Consider the following 21,701-nt stretch of genomic DNA (forward strand, 5'->3'; position numbering starts at 1 on the left):
CCTTAGATAAAAAAAATTTTAAAAAATAGCCTATATATATGTGTGTGTGTGTGTATGTATATATATATATATACACACACACATATATATAAGGCAATATATATATCTCTAATACATATAAACTATATATATATATACACACATACATATATATATAAGGCAATATATATTACATAAGGCAATATATAATTATATATACACATAATACACCCTTATATATACATACTATATATACTATATATATTTATATAGCTATATATAAGCAATTTATACTAGTATATACATATATAGTTTACAAGAAAGTGCCTTAGATAAAATAAAAATAAAAAAATAGCCCAAAACGAAAAAAGCCCGTTAGGCCCGCGGGCCCGGCCCAGTTAGCCCGGGACCATGTGGGCTTAGGACCGCCGTGGGCCGGTTCCACACATTGGGACCGTTTGGCCCGGGACCGCCTCAGCCCGGCCCGCCTCAAGCCCAGGCCCGTTTGGCCCGGGCCCGGACCACAAAGCACACATTCACTTGCTACAAGTATACCCCAAGTTGCCAACCAATCAACGGTAGTAAGTCTTTGGTGAAGTGTCGGCCAAAGAATGAAAGTATGCCTAGGTATTGCATTTGATCCCACCAGTATAGTTTTCCAATGAACCTTTGGGTACTGAGGACTTGTTAATTTTTTGTTGTTACGTTTGGCATCATCACATTTATTTGTTTCTTCTATTTTTTAGAATAGATATTGTCTGAATTTAATGAATAAAATCACTATTAAATTAAAGGGACTGATATAGTCACCGAATAACTTTTTTGTTCTGTATTTTTCTTTATATATTATCCAATTGTTTAGTATAATTACATTGTTAATAGAAATTATTAGCATATTACTTGCTTAATATTTTTGTCTACTAAAAAAAAAAATTAACTAACCTAAAGCAACCCTCACCCATATTTGAGTAGTTAATTTAGGTAGTTAATTTCTTTGTTAATTTCTAATAATTAATTATTAACTAAATAACTAATTATGTCATGTGACTTTTTTCTATTTTGCCACTTGAATTAATGTGGTGCCTTTTTCTTTGACTTTTAATAATATATAGATGTGATTTATTTCTTGTTAGTGTGGCTGGTCCAATTAACCTTAGCAGGAAGATCCCTTACAACAACATATATAGAGAGAATAATGTGTACGCAGATTTTACCCATACCTGGAGAGGTAAAGAGGCGGAAAGATCTCTTACCTTCCATTTAATTTTTACACTTCATGGCATTATTCATAAGGAAAGAGACGGGCCCATCTAAAAGATTGATCTCTTGAGACACAAGACGAACAAACATTCCTAAATGGTAATCACAACACTAAGGCATCCAAAAATTCCTTGGCAATCAAGTGAAGAACAAACATTTTCTCAAGACACCAAAGATGCTAAAGAAAAAGAATAATCCTAATTAATATGAACTCTATATATAAAACCGATCTCACAAATTAAAAGAAGTACTAGATTTCTTCGCTCAATATAAACTATGGAAAATATATTAAACTATTTGCAAATGAGTTTGGAATTCCAAATAGCACATTTCATTGAAGTAGTGAAAGCAAAGGCAATCCAAGTCGGAATTCAACACGATGGACTGCTAACAGTTTTAACGTTATGTTTTGTTTTTTATCTAATAGTGGTTTCTACAGGTCATCTATGGAAGAACAAAAAAAAGAAGAAAAGAGGGAAAATTCAACGAGTATTAACGAGGTCAATGTCCATTGGAGTTTTACATGGAGGTGAATTGGCTCTTGAAAGACTAGTTGACTACCATCAAGCCAAGGCAAACGTTCAGTTGTTGGATGTTACAGAGACGGAGCTGGATTCTCTACTCAAGGAGGGCCTACCTGATTTCAAGAAACTACAAGTAAGTCTAATTTGTTTATCTACTATTCGAAATTAAACAGCTCCTCTGCTTTGTCATTCCTGAGCTGAGGGTCTACCGGAAATAGCCTTTTGTCTTCCTAAAAGCAGGAGTATAGTCTGATACGCTCTACCCTCTCCAGACCCCACTTGTGTAACTATACTATATGTTGTTGTTGTTGTACTATTCGAAATTAAACAGCAAGAGCAATTTTTATATGGGGTCCAATATCGGAAACCGAGAATTGCATGAGTCATGCTCAAATACCATGTGAAAGAAATGAATATTGGGCTTAATTAACCCCTAAAGCTAGCTCTATAAGTAAGGAATACCTGAACTGGTGATGCAGATAATGCAGTATCTCTTAAAATCGGAGCAAATCCAGATGAAATTGACCAAGTCAAAGCAAGAGGTTGACGAAAACGATGTTCACTAAACAAGAATTTCTTCAATAATTGCTTGGTCGAAAGTCGTAAAGATGTGGTGACTCTTCAACATTTATTGGTGACCTTAAATGATCATAGCATGCTAGTACACTCACTTCTTAAATTACTTAAAAGGGATTACGATATATATAATTTTGTCATTTTTTGGATTACAAAAAAGAATTGAAATTGAAACGAGTCTGCAATTGTTTTTACTGTTAACTAGAGGTGTATTGCAAAGCTGGAAATGAGTGGAAAAGAAAGCAAGGCAGTGAAAATATTGGAGTCTGCAATAAAGGAAGCCCGGTTAAAGGGAAAGCCACATGAAGCTTATGAATTTGAGATGCTACTTGTGGAATCACTCATTTACCAGGTTTTTTCTTCTACTAATATTATTTTTTTTTAATATAACTTTTTTGAACACTAATAAAAAAATAGACTCACATAAAATGAAACAGATAGAGTAATATTTAGCAACAACTTAATGTAAAATTGATTACATTAGATCTTAATGTTATAAGATTTATATTAAATCATTAAACTCTTCATTTTTTTTTTCTTTCCTCTATCCTATCCTATGGCGGCCCCGGCCTTTCCCGTCCAAAAAATATTTTAAAAACAAAGGAGCTCTGGTCCGTGTGTTACAACTTCTTTACATAAAGCTAATGCAAATTGATCGAAGGAAAAGATACAAGACACAACATAAACTAGCGGGTAGAAATCGAAAAGGAAAATAGTCAAATCAAACCAATTAAAAGATTAGATTAGGTTTAATTTAATTTGGTATTGAGTAAAAAAACCGAGTTAAACCGATACATAAATATATAATTTTTATATATACTTTTAAGACTTTTTATTGAATTTCTTTAAAAATGTCCACAAATATTTGTGATTCTTTTATGGGATGTAATATTTAGATAAATATGAAGTGCTCCATATTTGTTAACTTTAAATAATGGGTTGTATGATCATTTTCAAGTGTTAGTAAAATGCGTCAATCTCTTTGTTCTTCCATAATCATACGTCGACATCTATTAAATTCTTATATTTTTTTGAATTTGAAATGGTATTTTGATAATTTAAAATTATATAGAACATATTACTATATAGGTTCATATTTATTTTTATGTTTAATTATTAAATTCGGCTAACCTTAAAAGTGTACATCATCATAAAAATTGTATCATGTGTTACTAAGAGAAATTTTCCATACGAATATTTCAATAGATCATATATTTATCAATTTTTAAAATTTTTACTAAATATATATTTACTTATAAAAAATTTAAGAAAGTAATATTGAAATAATATTCATATAACAAAAAAACCCGAAAAATTTCACAAAATCAAACCAATTCAAACCGATATAGTTGGTTTTGTTTGATTTTGATAAAAATCGAACTAACCCGGTCCATGTACATCCCCTTACAGAAACAAAACTGCCACTTGCATTTTTTCCTTTTACAAAATTTAAGTCTATGTTATAGTAACTTGTTTGTCCTATTATTTTTGTAGGGAGAATTCATTAAGGCGCTAAGTTATGAGTGCTTAAATGATGAATTTATTACCGATGCAAGGCGTCCACTTTATAAGGTACGTTAATGTTTACTTTATTGAACATCACAAGTCATTGTTTTCAATCCCATGACTAATTAACGTTTGTGGTCCACAATAAATAATCATTTTATATTTTTATTTTGTTCAAAATAAGTATTCATTTATATAATAAAGAAGAAATTAATTTTATTTTTCCAAAATTTGCTCTTATTTACATATTTTAATATGTCAAGATAACAATTAATTAAGGTTAATTTAGTAAATACGTCTTTTTCTTTAGGAGTTCGTATTTCCTTAATGGGTATGCCAAAGTAAAATGGTCACTTATTGTGGATCGGAGGGAGTAACGTTTATAATTGAAGTCTACCTATAATTACTTTATCATCATTTATATTTATACTATATTAAAAGCACGAAGGCCTATCAAAATATCGTTTGCCCTTTTTATCCTTCGTAAGTTATTAAATGTTTGATATAATCGTAATTGTAATAACTAATTTTTTGGGGAAAAAAAAAACAAATTGTCGTGTACTTGCTTAGAATTTACACTGTTTGGAATTCTTACCTTACCGGAAGTCTACGCTGTTTATTGTCTCTTTTGTATCAGTTTTGGATTCATCCATTGTCTCTTTGGTGTTGGTTTTGGATTCAATTTTATATTGTCCTTTCTTTGGATACAAATATTCCTTTATTTATATTTAGAATTAGACCAATTAGATTCATTATAGGTTTATGATTCTTTTTTGGTGCAACAGGTTTATGATTCAGCTGGCAATTAGGTTTTATTGATGTGTCCATTCTTTATTTAGATTTAGGTTATTTTCTATGTTTAAATATAGGTTGACCAATTTTTTTACGGGAAAACCATGAAACTGTCTTTTTAAGGTCTATGAACTCTGTGTTTCTCATTGCTTACGTTTAGGATTCTTTAGCTTTACCAAAACTATCGTAGCCTACGGAGGAAAATTAGGTCTAGGATTGAACAGTTAAAATCACTTTAGGTTTAGGATTCTTTTACTTGTCAATTTTACTTATGTTGATGTTTTAGACTTTTAAAACCAAAGCCATTTAGAATGACGAGGAGCTCAACAATTCTATAAAAGATTTTTTTATAGTGTCACTGTGAAGGTAAAATTACTTGTGATTAGAGGTAAATTTTCTAACATTTACTATGTTTTTGAAGTTATGTAATAATAGATGTTCCTGTATTTTTGAACTGTAATGTCTCGTAATTATCATTACAAAATTGACTTATTTACAAATTTTGTTGTATAGATTGTTTGGATTATTGCAATCTATGACAAAAAATTAATTAGACATTTTAATTCATATCAATTCAAAATTATTTTTACCTATATTTTATAATAATAATTACGCCAGCTTAAGTTACTCATATTTCATAATTCAAGTAAAAATGGTACAAGAAAGGTGACCAATATAAGCAAAAATGCTTCTTACTTTTGTTATTACTATTTTAGATAAATCAACTGCTTTCATGAACTTTAGTTGTGCTTCCTCTTTCTTAATTAAGCACAAGCACAACAATAGTACAATTAAGCTTCATCTTTCTATTTTTTATTTTACCAACCACTTTTTTTTGTTGTTGCATACGTGACAATCAAACCTCTCTATAACAACCTCGTTTGTTCCAAATATTTTTAGATGTTATAGTAAAGTACTGTTATAGAGAACATATATTATAACATAACTTAAAAATTAGTTCCGAAAAAGTTTGACTTTTATAATGAGATGTTGTTATATAGGGATGTTGTTATAGAAAGGTCTGATTGTATATGATATTTCCTTCATTAATCGTGTCTTCACATGACATATTCAATTCTATTTTGGTTTATTATTTTATTTAGTATTTTATTTCAATTTTAAATAGTATAACATTATAATTATCGTGCTTATTTCGTTAATTGTTTCGTCCATCATATATCTAGTAAAAGCTTTTTTGAAGGCGAAACACAATATTTAGAATTATGCAAAAAAACTATATTGAAGCTACTATTTAAAAAGCAAAGTTTAAACACATCAAATTGTTTCCTCAGAGAAGAGTAAAATTCATAAAAGGACTGAAATATTATTTTGAGCAATGTGCCTCTCTCTATAGGTTTCTTTAGCAAATCCATAGCCCTTGTAGCAAAATTAGGCATTTTGTGGTAGGCAAAATTTCAGTTTTTATTTGAGCTACGACAATGCATTTGGTGACTACAGTAGGGTATAATTCTTCTTTATTGAGCTAGCTAAATAGAATGGATTTATATTATTTTCAAGAGCCAATACTATTTCTTTTAGTTTATACTTATTAACTCATTTGCAATGTTTTAATAAAATTTGAATAATTTTAAAAGAAAATTATACTCAACGCGCAGTTAGCATATAAGTCGGTACATAAAACTTTTTTTTTTTTTAAACTTTTCTGTAAGTTTTGTTATCTCTCTTGGATTGCTTCCTACTCAGACCATGGTTTTCTTTCTTTGTTTTGATGGTTATTTTAAACATCTTAAGATAACTTTTTGCAGGCTATAATATACCTCTCACTTGGGTACACTGAAGAAGAAGCTAAAAAATTCTGGTGGGAGTTCAAAAGAATTAGAGGACATATGAAAAGATCACGCAATACACAAGATGTACAACTTTTTGAGATCACAACAGATTTCGACAAATTTATGTGCATTGTTAAGTCTCTCGAGGAAGATATCAAGCAGGTTAAAGCGAAAGCCAACAAAAATAAATAAATGATATTCCGAACCAGTTACACTTTGCTGATAAAGTATTTGTGTTCTCTTTTACCTTTCAGTTTGATTGTATAATAATGTTTATGTTCAATAACACTTAGCACTGCAGGTCATATTGTATTCTAAATTCTGTATTACATGTTTATCGTATTGTTAGATTGAGATGAATATATCAAACTAAAACCATCATTAAAATGTTAAAAGCTTCTTATCCAATCCAATTTCGTACCATTTTTGCCCTCCCTTTATTATATTTAGTGGTAGCATGCTTCTACCTAGTAGCACATGGTTAATCTTTGACCAAGAGACTATTTGGACGTGCTTATTTTAAGTGACTTTTAAGCATAAGCATACGTTAGGAATTCTAGTTTTTTACTTTTGACATATTTTTGCCAGTTTAGCTTAAAACAAGTGTTTAGAATCACTTTTATACTTTATCCAAATACTGCAAGATTACTTAAAAGCACTACGCGCTTTAAGTTGTATATATAGACTTGTGAAAGTAAAAGCACAAATCATTAGCATCTAAAATCATATCAAGCAAAAAGTAATCCAAGAATTCAAACACACATGACACCATTAAATCTGTAAGCAAAATAGCAAGTGAAAGGATAACACATAAAAAGATGAAAATAGAGAAGAAAATCACATCACCCTAATAATTTAAGTAGGTAATGAGTTTGAAGTCTGAATTTTTCATATCATCCCTCTGCATGTTCCTAATTTTCACGGCAGATTTTGTGGCGGAGGGGCAACAACAGTGCGCCTCAATCCTCTGCAGTGAAGGCATGCACCCAAAACTCGAAGGTATCTCCTCAAGTTTATCGCACCAACGCAACACCAATTGCTCGAGACAGGGAAATGAATCCACTGACATGTTCCAATGTTTGATCGAACTATGTTCGATCTTCAAGAACCTTAGATTAACGAAACCTCCAACACCAACTGTCCATTTTCTACCAGTGAAGGCAGAAAGAAGTAGGTTTAGCACCTCAAGGTTTGGTAATGAACCAATTCTTGAAATTTCATCCCAAGAGAAGCCACAACAAGATAAAGCTAACTCTTTTAGGCTTTGAGGGAAGATCAAGCTAATTCCACTCATTGGAAAATAACCACGGTGATAAATAGCTAGTGTTTCAAGATATATTAGACAGTTGAGAGAACTGAACAAAGAGCCCCAATGCTCCATAGTCATAAGTTGAAGTTGGACCAAGTTTGGTGCTCTGTTGCACATTTCACTTATATCATCCTCATTTACTAAAACTACTTTTGAAAAGCTCTCTAATTTCTCTAACTCGAAAACATCTTCTTTTTCTGCCCCAACAACGTCGAAATGAACTTCCCCTTCACTTATATCGACATGCTTTAAGTTTATCATGTCCCACATAGACCCTGGAAGAGTTAAGGTACCACTTTTTGGTCTCGCGGCTAAAGTTTCCAGGTTTGTAAGGTTCGATATGGCTGGTGGAATTTCGCTAAAATTTCCAGAAATTGATAAGTACCTTAAATGAATCAAGGATGTTATGTCCTCGAGAGCTGAAGCCTCGATCACAACGTTCTCCAAGTCCAGTACTGTAAGTGATGATTTGAACAAGTCTGAACTAAATGCTCCACTTGGTATGAATTTGTTCGTTTCATTAGTGTGGGGATATAACCTCAAACTATGGATGCGCTGAGTTGGACGAAGCCACTTGATGAAGTGATGCAGTTTAGAGCAAACTAGGAACCGTTGTATATCACTAGATGAATTAGTAGTAGAAGCAGCAGGATCAAAAGCATGAGATCTGAACAAATAATAAGATCTAACAATGAGAAAACAAACCTAATATAAAATCAAGTCCAAAAAAGTTAAGGGTACTCCTTACCTATCAATTTTTAACGAAAAGTTCTCTTCTTTAGCTTTACTCAAACAAAAATCTAGAACCAAATCATGAAGACGAACAGATTTTATGCCTCCAAGGGGAAATCTTTGAGCAACCATAACAATATTGCTTGCAATTAGATCAATCAAATAGCCCATCGCAATATGCTCTGCGATCTTCACCTCATTACTTTGTCCAAAACCTTCAGCAACCCACAACCGTATCAACTTCTTAACTGACACTTCCTTATCCTCAAGAAACAAACCAAAGTAAAGAAAGCATGGTTTTAAATAATGTGGTAAATGCTTGTAATTTAACTCTATTATGTCCATGTACCACTCTGCCTCACCAGCCACTTTTGCATTTGCACTTAACCTTTTAGCAACTTTAGTCCAATAGCCTCTTTTCTTGTCCAATCTTGCAAGAAGACTACCTATCAAAATAACTGCAAGAGGCAGTCCTGCACAACTTTTTGCTATCTTCTTCCCTATTTCCTCGAGTTCTTGAGGGCAGCTAATTTCTTCCTTAAATACTGTCTTCTGTAATAACAACCAACTTTTATCTTCCACGAGAAACGAAAGATGATGAGTATAGCAAAACATTTTTACAGAAGAAGGCAATTCATGATCAAGCCTAGTAGTTACAATAATTCTACTCTTTTTGTTGTTATCTGGGAAAAAACTGACTAAGTCATCCCATATAGCAGTGCTCCATACATCATCTATAACTATTAAATATCTCTTTTTCTCTAGACACCTTTGTACTTGTAGGATTAATTCATCTTCACTCCTCTCGATTTCAACATGGCGTTCAAATTCATAGCCCAACAATTCAAGCAATAATCTTTTTTTGACATGGATTTGAGAGACAACGCCATGAACGAACATCAAAGCGATTGACTACATTTTCATGGGTATATAACTTTTTGGCAAGAGTTGTCGTACCAAGTCCTGGTACGCCAAAAATGGCGACAACGCTCAGCTGATCTGTTCCGCCAAGAATTTTGTCCATCAGCACTTGTTCCTCTTCCTCAACGCCCGCCATTGACTGTGACGACAACTCAATTGTGGTAGGTAACATTTTGGAATCTAATTAATGGACAGGTTGAATGTTAATGGAGATGAAGCTCAATAGCTAGGAATGAGGGAAATCATACAAACACAAAAGAAATTTTCAGGTAGAAAATACGCAAATGTAATTAAAGGGGGAATTAAGATCAAAACACGGGGGTAGTTGGGGACAGAGAGGTAGCAAGTCAACTGTAGCTTAATTTCAAGATTTTAAATTAGAGCAAATGTAAAATATTCCAAGAAGTGTGAACACCAATACTGAATCGCCAGCTCATATTGTTTGGATTGTGCACATGGTTATTGCACTACACGATCGTCCAACTATATAAGTTCTAAGGAAACAGATTGAGTTTGTTTCAAGCTTCAAGACTTTGCTAAATTGTCAGATATTATGTGTTAGTAATTGAGTATGATGTTTGCATCTTGTTTGTGGATGTTGATTTGGGTGCTGGAAGTTAATTGCAGAAGAGTTGGGGTTGATTCACTGCAAAAAAAGAAAAAAATTTAAAAGTTGAACAGGTCACATATAAACTGTGGCGTATCATATCAATCGCGTGAAGATCATAAGTGGGTCATGTCATGGTATGTCCATATTTTAGGTGAGAAATTTGGAAGCTAACCAGGTCAACACAATTAGGCCTAATCGAGTGCCCAATGAGGTTTGGCTAGCTGTCTAAGCAAGCAAGCCACAGGCGTGATGCGGCACACCACAACGTGACTGATTTAGAGGTCTCACCAAAAAATTTCACGTCACTAATTTCAACTTCAACTGGTTTGAAAAATATTTTCTTTATTAAAGCTGAAAAAGACTATTTAAAAGTTATAAGTATATGGTTGGACATTATTTTAATTAAATTTTGAAATATGAGTATTTAAATTAAAATTAAAAATTTAACAATTATGTTTTGAGTCATGAAAGTTCTTTATAATGAGAAGAAAATTAATAGTTTCCTTGGACTCATGCTCTATCACGAACTACCCATAAATAGTACTAGTACTATTAATTTAAGGTCCAACAATCGATAATATAAGGTCCGTCGACCGTCGTGGATCGTCACTATGGAATTATTTGGGTAACTAGCCAAGGTTTTAAGGGACAAAGGTACCATCTCATTTTCCGCAAATATTTGGGGAAGTTTCCTTTTCTGATTCTTTTATTTTAAATTTCCTTTCCTGATTTATTCTTCACAATGACTTTCCGTTCTTCCTTCTGTCAACAACCAAATCAACTGCTGTTTCTCCTTGACCCAAAAGCTACGGTTTCTATTTTTGTTTCTTTGCTAAACTAGGGTTTCTCTCCCTATCCCTCTCCAAGATTGATCTCTTCCAGTTTCTTCACATTTTGCCCTCACATTTATAGGGCATTCTGCACCTTTGGCTTTGTGAACATAATTGTTGGGCCAACTTTTTCCAAAATTGCCCTGGATATGGTGTAATGCTGGGTAATTGAGGTCAAATAACGTGTTTTATTCTGTATTGCTGTAGTGAATTATTTGCAGATTGCGGCTCAGTATCGCATTTATGATTTGTTGCGTTTACCAATTGAGAGCTTGGTGTTTCTGACAGATTTTTAATAATGAAGTGGTGGAGTTTTTAGGGGATGTTGTGTGTGCTTATTAGGTTTATAATTAGAATGATGAAGAGGTTGAAAAATGAGGCTTCTAGTGTGAGGAGGTTCAAATTGTCATATATTTTGCTAGGTTTAGCTGCGTTTTACTTGATCCTCATCTGCGTGAAGTTCCCAGAGTTTCTCGAGAGCGCTACAGCTTTGAGTGGTGATGATGCTGCTGCGGATGTGGCTCTAGATGTCGAGGATGATGGTGGAGAATCATCGACTTCTGGATTTCATAATAATTTAAGCCAATATGCACTAGTGACACCGCGAGAAGAGGAAAATGAAAATGGAGCGTTGCCCCATAAAAAGCCTCGTAAGCTTCACTATGGTCGAATTACTGCAGCTATTATGAAACGAAATAATATGGAGCGAAATCTTTCTGTTTTGGATAGAATGGCTGATGAAGCTTGGACTTTAGGCTCGAAAGCCTGGGAAGAATTAGATAAATATGAGGAGAAGGGGATTGAGATGAATTCAATACTCGAGGGGAAGCCCGAGTCATGTCCTTCATGGGTTTCTACTAGTGGAGCACAACTTGCTAAAACAGATCAACTTATGTTCCTACCTTGTGGGCTTGCAGCAGGTTCTTCTATAACACTTATTGGTACTCCTCATTATGCGCATCATGAGTATGTACCACAGCTTGCCAAAACAAGGGCTGGCGATGCATTAGTCTTGGTTTCCCAATTTATGATTGAATTACAGGGTTTAAAGTCAGTTGTTGGTGAGGATCCACCAAAGATTTTGCATCTGAATCCTAGAATTAGAGGAGATTGGAGCCATAGACCAGTGATCGAGCACAATACTTGCTATAGAATGCAATGGGGAACGGCTCAAAGGTGTGATGGTTTACCTTCCAAGTATGATGATGACATGCTCGGTATGACACTTTCTAACTGTATGCTTGTTAGATTTTTATCTCTCTGTATCCTCAGCTATTCCTTTGTGGGGGGGGGGGGGAGGGAAATGGTATTTTTGAATAAAACCATTTCTAAAGGTTGTAGACTCAAACTTGAAAGTTCTTTGACAACAAAGTTCTTGTTTGAAATATGATGTAGACTGGAATTCAGGCTCAAATAATCCCAAACAACCAATTAGAACAAGATATAGCAGTTGTAGGCAAACCAGCCTCAAAACTGCACATTTGAAACTTAGTAACCCATGCAAGGGTGTGTGCATTCGTCACACGCAAGAGTAAATGTGGCAGGGAATTTCCAAAGGTGTTTGCAGTTGCGGTTGCGCACTAGGCTAAATCTTGACCCATTGAGCTCCCGAATTCAGACTCAGGTGCATGCAGCTGGTGACACATTGTGCGGTCCCACAACCTTGATAAATCTGCAGTCCAGAATTTTGGCCTGCGGTCACAGCCATGTCGTGCAATCACATATCCTCTTGAAATTGTGTCACCCTTCAATTCTTACTGCAGGGTGCAGGACACATCGTGCAATCGCATTTCCTCTTGAAATTGTGTCACCCTTCAATTCTTTCCAAAAACGGCCTTGATCTTCACTTGGGGTCTCCCGTAGCTTCCAATGCTCCTTAGGCACTATGTCTGGTGTGAACCCCCTAGACATGCTGCTATCACGCTCCTCTTCTTTTGAAAACTAGGTCATGAACTCTTCTTTATCAAGTGCTGCTTGCATATTGAAAGTGTGCTTCCCGTGGACTTTACAAATGTGACTGTTAAGGCAAAATTAAGCTTATTGTCAAGCACATTATATTGCAACATCCAATATTAAATCACACAAGATTGTGCAGATAATTGAAAATCTACCTTAAATTATAGAAATGTCGAGCTAGTTTGATTAGCAAGCTGATAATAGGGGTTAGGTTGCCGAGAACCACTTTCACATGCTGACCACTAACAACTGCACATAACATTTTGGTCCAGGAAACTACAATTGTATATCATTTTACCCGAACCCCTTCAGTATAGTTTAGTTGAATTAATTTAGGTTACTAAATGCTTAATTTTTGGTTTTAATTTAGTTTCCTGGACATCACTTCTGTTCCTTTTATTCATTTATATATTGGCCGTATTGTTTTCACCCTATGATATATATATTTCACTTGAGAATGCTGATAAACCTCTTTTGCTTCCTATTCCTACTTATGTCGAACAAGTTTTAGTTGTGTGACTCTTGATTTTATAGCTTTACATCAATCAAATACCATAAATTTTTGAATTTTATTTTCATGACAGTTGATGGATATTTGAGATGTGAGAAGTGGATGCGGAATGACATTGTTGATACTCGAGAGTCGAAAATATTCTCATGGTTTGATCGATTTATTGGACGTGCAAAGAAACCAGAGGTGACATGGCCTTTCCCATTTGTGGAGGGTAGGATGTTTATTCTTACTATTCGTGCTGGTATTGATGGCTACCATATCAATGTAGGCGGCCGGCACGTGACGTCATTTCCGTATCGAACTGTAAGCTACTAGCGCTCTTCCAAACAATTTTGCAGGTTTTCTTGGTAGACATGTAAGTGTTCTGCTTACTGAGCAAGTCTCTAGTGAAGGAGAGCATTTTTAAGACGTTGCACTTGAAATTGACTTGAGAGTTAGCACATTTTAGAGTCTTGGACTGCTGGGCCAGTCATGATCACCATTGAATATCCACTGCATACATTTTCCTTATACAAAAGGGCACATTGGATATCAAACTACTATTCAAATCTTTTACCCATACAAATATTACCGTACAAAAATGAACGGTAGACACAAATATGTCCTAGTATTTGATCCTTTTCCGAAACTCTAAATCAGTGTACCGAATTTGTAATCCTTGCAATTAATTTGATCACCAGATTTTCTGGAATTAATGTTTTAGTTTCCTCAGTCATGTTATTACCCTACTATACTTGTGAGCCTTAATTAAATGTTCCCTATTCTTTCAGGGCTTTACACTGGAAGATGCTACAGGGTTGGCAATCAGAGGTGATGTAGATATACATTCGGTTTATGCTACATCTCTACCAACCTCTCATCCAAGTTTTTCTCCCCAAAGGGTGTTGGACTTCTCAGAGAAGTGGAAATCTCTTCCTTTACCCCAGAATCGCATTCAAATTTTTATTGGGGTGCTTTCTGCCACCAATCACTTTGCTGAGCGTATGGCAATCAGGAAAACGTGGATGCAGGCTTCAGCAATTAAGTCCTCAGATATAGCAGTCCGCTTCTTTGTTGCATTGGTAAGTCGCTCACCTCCCCAAATAAAAGAAAGATGTGCATAACTGTTGATCCACCCAAATAAGTGTGGACCTCAAATGCAGTCAAGTATTCTTCGTAATTACAACATTTTAAACTCCAATAAACTTTAATTTCGATGAGGTAATTAATGGAGATTGTTAAATAATAGGTTAAGGAATAAGATGTTTCATTGAACTGATTTCTTGATAAGTTGATTATTGGAATTAGCAAAACCAGACAAGTATCTATGAGCTGAAAATCGTTAATTTTTGGATCATCTTTTTTCAGGCCAAATTTGTTAAACACATGTCTGGAATTCCGTTATTTTTCTCAACTCTTTTTACGTATTTGGCCCGAAAAAGAAGAAATGCACAGTTGGAACAAATAGCCATTGCACCTAAAGAAGAAATAGAAAAACAAAGTTGAAGTAAAGCATGCATGGTATATTAATATAAGAAGTACGAAGAAATACACAATTGGAACAAATAAATCACTATATATGACTATTTGCCAATTAACAGTTGAAAAATACCCCACTTGGAAGCTGCTTTTTCAAAATTTCTTCACTCCCGCGTGCTTAAAAGAGAGTGCACTTTGCCACGTCAGCGTCCTGGGGATGAAGGCCATCAAACTGCCAAGTTAAGGGGGGTAATTAGGACAAAAATTAGTGCAGGTGTGCACTAAATAAACAGTGCCAAGTTTAGGGAGTCCCGAGGCGATGATCTATGCTGACCTTTCTAGATGCTGAATCTTAGGTGAAAATCCTAAATGTGACTAAATATGCACAAAGCCCCAAACATTATTATATTAATGGTTAACAAGATGTGGCAGACTACCAGCAACAAATGCCGAAGTTATAGAGAGGGAAAATGTATAGAAAAGAAGAGAACAATGGGGAATCGTGGAGCCCAATTGGTTAACTACCTAAACTTCCACCTTGTTGGTCGGGTTCGATTTCCCATCTTGTAAACATCTCCCCTCAATGTAAAAAAAAGGGAAAATGCATAAGTCCCCCCCACCCCCCGACCTATATCCGGATTCCCTAACTACGCACTTTTTCTTTGCGGGAATCCTATTACCCCCTTAAACTTATTTTAAATGGAATTATTTGCACCCTTAACGCTGATGTGGCAGAGTGTGTGTATTTCACTCTCCCAGAGAAGCAAGAAAAAATGATTTTCTGATTATTTTTTATTCTTTTTTACCATTTTTTCTTACTTTTTTTTCCTTTTACTTTTCCTTTTTCTTTGTCTTTTTTCTTTTACTTTTTTTTTTCGTTTCTTCTCTAATTCCGGTATATTCATTCACCGGCGATTTTGTCTAACCGTTTTTCTTCCATTTTTTCTTTTCACACACAATTTAAACTCTCAAAAAGATCTATTCATAAGAAAAGCAAAATACACTCAGATTTGGGGGGAAAAATTCATCGTCGGAAAACCTTCCCACGCCAAAAAAAAAAATGATGTATTGAAATTTTAACTGAAAAAAAAATTCTCAGCTTATATTCATTTTTATTTCATTTGCTCTTCCTCCCACACATAAATTACACTTTCAAAAAAAATGTATATATAAAACAAAACACACTTAGATCGGGATAAAAATCTGTCACCGGAAAAAAAAAATCGCCGGAAAAATTGGTATTTATGAAATTCCAACGACCACTATTTTATGCCGCCGATGACCGAAACAAAAAGAAAGAGAATGAAATAGCCAAAAAAAAATGAGAATAATAAGAATAAGAAAAAAGGATAAGAAAAAGAAGAAAGAATAAAAAAAGTACTAAAAATACATGTGGGGGCGCGTGTAGCTCACCACTTGCCAAGAGTTTGGTTGTCTAGTTTTAGGGTGGTATTTATTCCATTTAAAATAAGTTTAGGGGGTATAGGATTCCCGCAAAGAAAAAGTGTGTAGTTGGGAATCTGGGTATAGGTCGGGGGTACTTATGCATTTTCCCTAAAAAAAAAAAAAGAAAAGAACATCTCAAAAATATACACTTTTGGTTAAACTTTACAAGTATTTCATATTTTACTAACATGTGTGACTGTAGTGGATTGATTACCCATTCTAGAACCAACTTTTTGAATGAAGAAAATAGAATCTGATGAGGGCAATTTCGCTCACCTGATCGGGAGGCACACCTCGTGGATGCATTTAGAACATTTGATTATATGAATGATTGGTCTGAGCGGCATGATTGTGTTTGTTTACATACAAAGCATGTTGAGTATTTTACCTGCGTAATTAATGGCTTTGTGTGTGACTAACATTGTGTAATGAGAAGAGCCTATAGGAAACTCAAGTGGAAGAAACTTACGCTGATGCTTAAGCATAAGGGAGGAGAGAGAATTTAGCATTAATTTCCAACAAACTCTGGGATATTACCCTTGTATAAGGACAAAGCACCAAACATATTCCAATAAAAATGATTACAAAATTTAATGAGTTCCTAGTTGCATTTAGGTGGATACGGTGGATTATTAGTATATGGCAATCAACTTCTCCCTTTTTCAGGTGGATCGTAGGACTGTTATCTCAAGTTGACTACTACTGTATTCTTAAGTAGCTGAATAATAGATATCATCTAAGATCAGCCCAACCTGCTAGAAAGATCCTCATGGCTATCCCTGGAGCATACTGCATGCTTGTTACATAGTTTTTCTCATCTTTTGGGAGGAATTGACTTGCCCTACATGGTGTTCTCTAGGAAGTAGTAATGCCATTTCTATTCTTGGACTTCTGAGGTGCTTTCATTGGGATATTCTTTATAGATAGGGATTATACTGGGTTTGCTGTTGTTGTTGTTGGTCAATTGAAAGTAGTGTTGCTTTTGAGTAAAGGAGAAAACATGAACAGGAAAAAGGTTGTGCTATTGTCTTCAGTACTACTTTTTGTTTAGGTTCCCTTTTACCAAGTTATTATTTATAGAACTTCTGCTATCATCGTTGCGAATAGCCAGTTTGGAGTTGAATCCCAGTGCATCTGCTTACTTATGTATTAATAATTAACTTTGTAGAATCCACGAAAGGAGTTGAATGCTATATTGAAGAAGGAAGCAGATTACTTTGGGGACATTGTGATTGTCCCCTTTATCGACAGATATGAGCTAGTGGTCCTAAAAACTATTGCCATCTGCGAGTATGGGGTGAGTTCTGCACTTCCGCTTCATCTTCCTCTTCTTTCCTGAACTGCTTAGTCACATCTTAATTTCTATTGACATGGCACACAATATCTCTTGCAGGTTCAGAATGTGACAGCTGCATATATCATGAAATGTGACGACGATAATTTCGTGAGGATAGATGCAGTCCTTAGAGAAATTCAGCGTGTTCCTCCTAGACGATCTCTTTACATGGGTAATCTTAATCTCTTGCATCGACCACTTCGAACAGGAAAATGGGCTGTATCATTTGAGGTACGGAGATTTAGACGATAATAGGAGTATAAATTCAAAATTCATGGCTATCGTTTGTTGATTTCTTAATAGACACTGATTTAATTTCAAAATATTGACTTGTGCAATAGGAGTGGCCAGAAGATGTATATCCCCCTTATGCTAATGGGCCAGGATATATAATATCAAGTGATATTGCTAAACATATCATTTCTCAATATCGGAACCGAAGCTTACGGGTTTGTCACAGCTGAATTCTTTCTTTTTTTCTTAAACCATAAACATGATAAAAGTGTCAATACTGAAATACGCATTTCCCCATCAAATTGACAGCTTTTCAAAATGGAGGATGTGAGCATGGGTATGTGGGTTGAGAAGTACAACAGTTCCGCTCCTGTACAGTACTCTCACAACTGGAAGTTTTGTCAATATGGATGTATGGAAGATTATTTCACGGCTCATTATCAGTCTCCACGACAGATGTTCTGTCTGTGGAACAATTTGCTCAAGGGTAAGGCTCATTGCTGCAATTTTTAGATTGATGAGAGCAATTGATGGGCGCCCTCCCCCAATTTGAATTGAAGCTTCTGACTCCTAACTGGAGATCTTCCGCCAAGAAGTGAAGTTGTGCAGTTTTATCTGTTCAGATTACTGTTTTAGTTCAACAACTGATTTAACACCAAGCTTTGGTCATGGCCATGGATTTGTACATCTTTTATTTACTGTGTACTACTAGTCTTTGTATAGGATTCGTGCCTCCTTGTACCATGAACAAAACATACAGAGATCTGATATTCCAAAATTTTCGGTTGGGGCCTTCAAACTAAATGTTTGCCCCTTAAGCTTGGTATGAAGCTTTTACTCTGGGAATTCTAAAAAGTAGTTTTTGCTCCTTGAAAATTTGTTTACTCTTCGTACCTTTGCAGCCTTTGGTTTTGATTTCTTTAACAACTATTTGCATTTTGCACCCATACACAGATTAAAGGTTATAAATGTTCACCGAAAAACTTAATATTTCTTTTGTGTAGACTGGGTTACAGAATGAGAGTTGAAAAGAAGAGATGGCCGTGTTGGTTTGGTTTGTATCTTCGTGTTCTAATTAGTGTTTATAATTAAGGTAAACCATGTCGCTTGCGATATTAGAGCGATCAATGCACGTGTAATAGTGCTCGCGTCAACTATAACACAATTTGTATTAAAAATAATTAAGTTTTTTAAAACTTAATTTTATATATATATAGAACGAAAGCCCTTAGCGAAATGTCGTTCGCCTTTTTTACCCTCAAAAATAGCTTTTATGTAGGACAAAATTGTAATTTAAATTTTCCCCTTATTTTTAGGAGTTCTAAATCAACTAAAATTTTAGTTTAAAATATATTCCTTATTTGAATATGTAGAAAGTTCTACATTTTGAAATTGATTAAAACTTTACATTATATAAACACTTCCCTAGGAAGGTAACAAAACCTTCCATGTTTATTTTTTCTAATATTAATTTTCAAAATAAGGAAATAAAGAAAAGCAAATGAAAGGGAAAGAAGTAAAGGATTTGCGTTTCTTTGCGTATACAAGCTATAGGAATAGAATTTTTAGTGGATAAAATTATATTACAGTTAAATATTTAAAATTGGAGATGAACAATATTTATAATTTAAATCAACAAGAAAACAAAATTATTTCCTTTAATGCTGACAATAAATTATTAAATCTTTGAATTAATTAGTTAGTTTTTAAATTATGAATGGTCTTAACAAAATGTTATTCGCCTTTTTTACTCTTTAAACATAGAGTTCACGCAAGACAAAGTAATCATTATTATATTTTTTAATATTTAGGACATTGAAAACAACTAAAAATATAATTACTAAATCTTTCCTTAATAGATAGAAAGTCTAAAATTTGTGGCTTTGAAATTAATTAATATTTTACGTTATAAAAATTCTTTTCTTATTATAGACAATAAATTGCGTCGATAAAAAAAATCAAGACCGAAAAATAGCGCAACAATCGTAGTATTTTATTTCGAATATTTGAGTGTACAATCTCTATAAATCCTCTGATTCTTCTTTTCAATAGTAAATAAATTCAAGGGCCTTTGAGCTTGAGCTTGATCTTGAATCTATGTTTGTTGCCACGAACGATGATCTTGAATTCAACTGGCGCGAACTTTGATTTGAACTTGCACTCCTTAAACCTTGATTTGTTCTTCGTTCTTAAGCTTGAACTTGATTTGTTCTTCGTTCTTGAGCTTGAACTTGATTTGTTCTTCGTTCTTGAGCTTGGACTTGATTTGTTGAACTTGAACTTGATTGCTTGAAGATTGAAACTTGTGGAGAAATTTGCGGTGTTTAATCTACGAGCTCTCTCTTGCTTCTTGTTATAACTTCTGGTGTCTTTTTTGAGTTATGAAGACCCCTATTTATAGTTGTGGAAGGGAGGAGTTGTGATAAAAACAAACTCTTTCCGACCAATCAAATTGAAGTGTGACATGGCCGCATTTGATTGGCCAGAACATGTCACTTGCACACGTGGCGCGATTTCATTGGCCTTTTAATGTGACTTGGCATGCCTTGTCATTTTGACATGTGGCATGATCCTATTGGCCCTTCCGTTTGATTGGCGTGCCATGTCATTTGACACTTGGCACCAAACTGGGCCTCTAGGAAGATGTCACCTTGAGCTTAATAAAATGGGCTCATCACTTTAGCCCAATTAAATGGGCTAGCCCAATGGTTTAAGACTTATTTATTTAATCCATATATATATTGGACTTATATAATTAATTCAATTATATTAGCCCATAATATTTATTTGGACCAATATACTTGAATTTAAAATATAGTCCAAATTATTTTATAGATTTAAATCTAATAATTTTTTGTATGTCTACAAATGCCCCTACTTCAAGGCTTGCTGAGGCGCAGGTTTGTCGGATTTCAAGGATAAGACTTGAAGTACTCATACTTAAATACTCGTACAAGAGCTTATACATTTGCAAAGTTGATTAAACCTCACAACACTGTTATACTTCAAGGGATAATATGCTTACGTGAAGTACCAAAGCACTTGTCATATAAAATATTTCTAAAGTTAAAGTGATTTGGATTTTTCCAATTCTTTCTACGTGAGTCCAGCAGTTTAAGCATCTTAAAATATGGTAAAAATGGCGTGTAGTAGCCACTAAATAAGGGTGTATTTAATTTTTATCCACTATTTAAAATGCTTATCAAAAATAGCCACTACTAAGGGGGAAAAGGACACAATTACCCTTTCTCTATTTCTTGTATAATCCCAAAATCGACGAAAACCCTTATTTTCATTCGTTCAGAGTTCAGACGAGAGCGGTTAACCCTTATTTTCTATTTCCGTGTTCTGCGCTTCTTCATCTTCCTCGCATGGAAACTGCAATCTCAGTTAAACTTCTGCTCCTTCATCTTCTCCGTCATCTTCTGTCAATCGCGACTGGTAATATGTTTTTTTTACGCATTTTCGTTTTTCTTTATGTGTAAATTGGTTCAATGCCGTGTGAAGTATGTGTGAAATTTCAAAAATTAGCATTATATGTTGATTCAGTGTAGTATATTTTGTGTGATTCTGTTTTTGATAAATTTTTAGTGTGTGAAATTTGAAATGTGTTTGTGGTTGATTCAATATATTTGATTATGTAGGTATATTTCATAAAAATAGTCGTAGAAATTCATAAGCTTACTGTGATTATGAATTTTCAGTTAACTGTGTTCATTAAATGTAAGGAAGAAACGACATTAAATTTTGTAGTTGGAATTCAAAGTTAAGGACTGATTGTCCTTAACTTTTGCACATGAAACTTGAAGTTAAGGACTAAGTGTCCTTAACTTTGGATGTTGAAAGTATAAGTTAAGGACTGTATTTCCTTAACCTTTGCACCTACAATTTAAAGTTAAGGACTGATTGTCCTTAACTTTTGCACATG

At 34.3% G+C, this 21,701-nt stretch overlaps 2 protein-coding genes and 1 pseudogene across 2 annotated transcripts; 2 read left to right on the forward strand and 1 right to left on the reverse strand.

Annotated features, from left to right (window-relative positions):
* Positions 1-1,486: 1,486 nt before the first annotated feature.
* On the forward strand, positions 1,487-6,822 carry LOC104245897 (uncharacterized). The gene is made up of 4 exons (XM_009801600.2): positions 1,487-1,896; positions 2,545-2,691; positions 3,834-3,911; positions 6,404-6,822. The coding sequence occupies exons 1-4, from the start codon at positions 1,516-1,518 to the stop codon at positions 6,617-6,619; spliced, it is 822 nt and encodes a 273-aa protein (XP_009799902.1). The 5' UTR covers positions 1,487-1,515; the 3' UTR covers positions 6,620-6,822.
* A 408-nt stretch (positions 6,823-7,230) lies between these two features.
* Positions 7,231-9,691, reverse strand: LOC104245899 (putative late blight resistance protein homolog R1C-3; annotated as a pseudogene).
* Positions 9,692-10,565: 874 nt separating this feature from the next.
* LOC104245900 (hydroxyproline O-galactosyltransferase GALT2) lies at positions 10,566-18,649 on the forward strand. The gene is made up of 7 exons (XM_009801602.2): positions 10,566-12,046; positions 13,370-13,602; positions 14,070-14,360; positions 17,372-17,500; positions 17,597-17,770; positions 17,881-17,988; positions 18,083-18,649. Exons 1-7 carry the CDS (start codon positions 11,152-11,154, stop codon positions 18,284-18,286), a joined length of 2,034 nt encoding a protein of 677 aa, XP_009799904.1. The 5' UTR covers positions 10,566-11,151; the 3' UTR covers positions 18,287-18,649.
* Positions 18,650-21,701: the final 3,052 nt, after the last annotated feature.

Source organism: Nicotiana sylvestris, chromosome 2 (assembly GCF_000393655.2).
Source record: "Nicotiana sylvestris chromosome 2, ASM39365v2, whole genome shotgun sequence".
NCBI lineage: Eukaryota > Viridiplantae > Streptophyta > Magnoliopsida > Solanales > Solanaceae > Nicotiana > Nicotiana sylvestris.

Bases quoted from the DNA above. Each gene is read 5' to 3' on its own strand.
- LOC104245900 (XM_009801602.2), top strand. From the start codon at position 11,152: ATGTTGTGTGTGCTTATTAGGTTTATAATTAGAATGATGAAGAGGTTG. The intron at 12,047-13,369 runs GTATGACACTTT...TTTTCATGACAG, and splicing joins GTATGATGATGACATGCTCG to TTGATGGATATTTGAGATGT. The intron at 17,771-17,880 runs GTACGGAGATTT...CTTGTGCAATAG, and splicing joins AATGGGCTGTATCATTTGAG to GAGTGGCCAGAAGATGTATA.
- LOC104245897 (XM_009801600.2), top strand. From the start codon at position 1,516: ATGGAAAATATATTAAACTATTTGCAAATGAGTTTGGAATTCCAAATA. The intron at 1,897-2,544 runs GTAAGTCTAATT...ACTGTTAACTAG, and splicing joins CTGATTTCAAGAAACTACAA to AGGTGTATTGCAAAGCTGGA. The intron at 2,692-3,833 runs GTTTTTTCTTCT...TTATTTTTGTAG, and splicing joins TGGAATCACTCATTTACCAG to GGAGAATTCATTAAGGCGCT.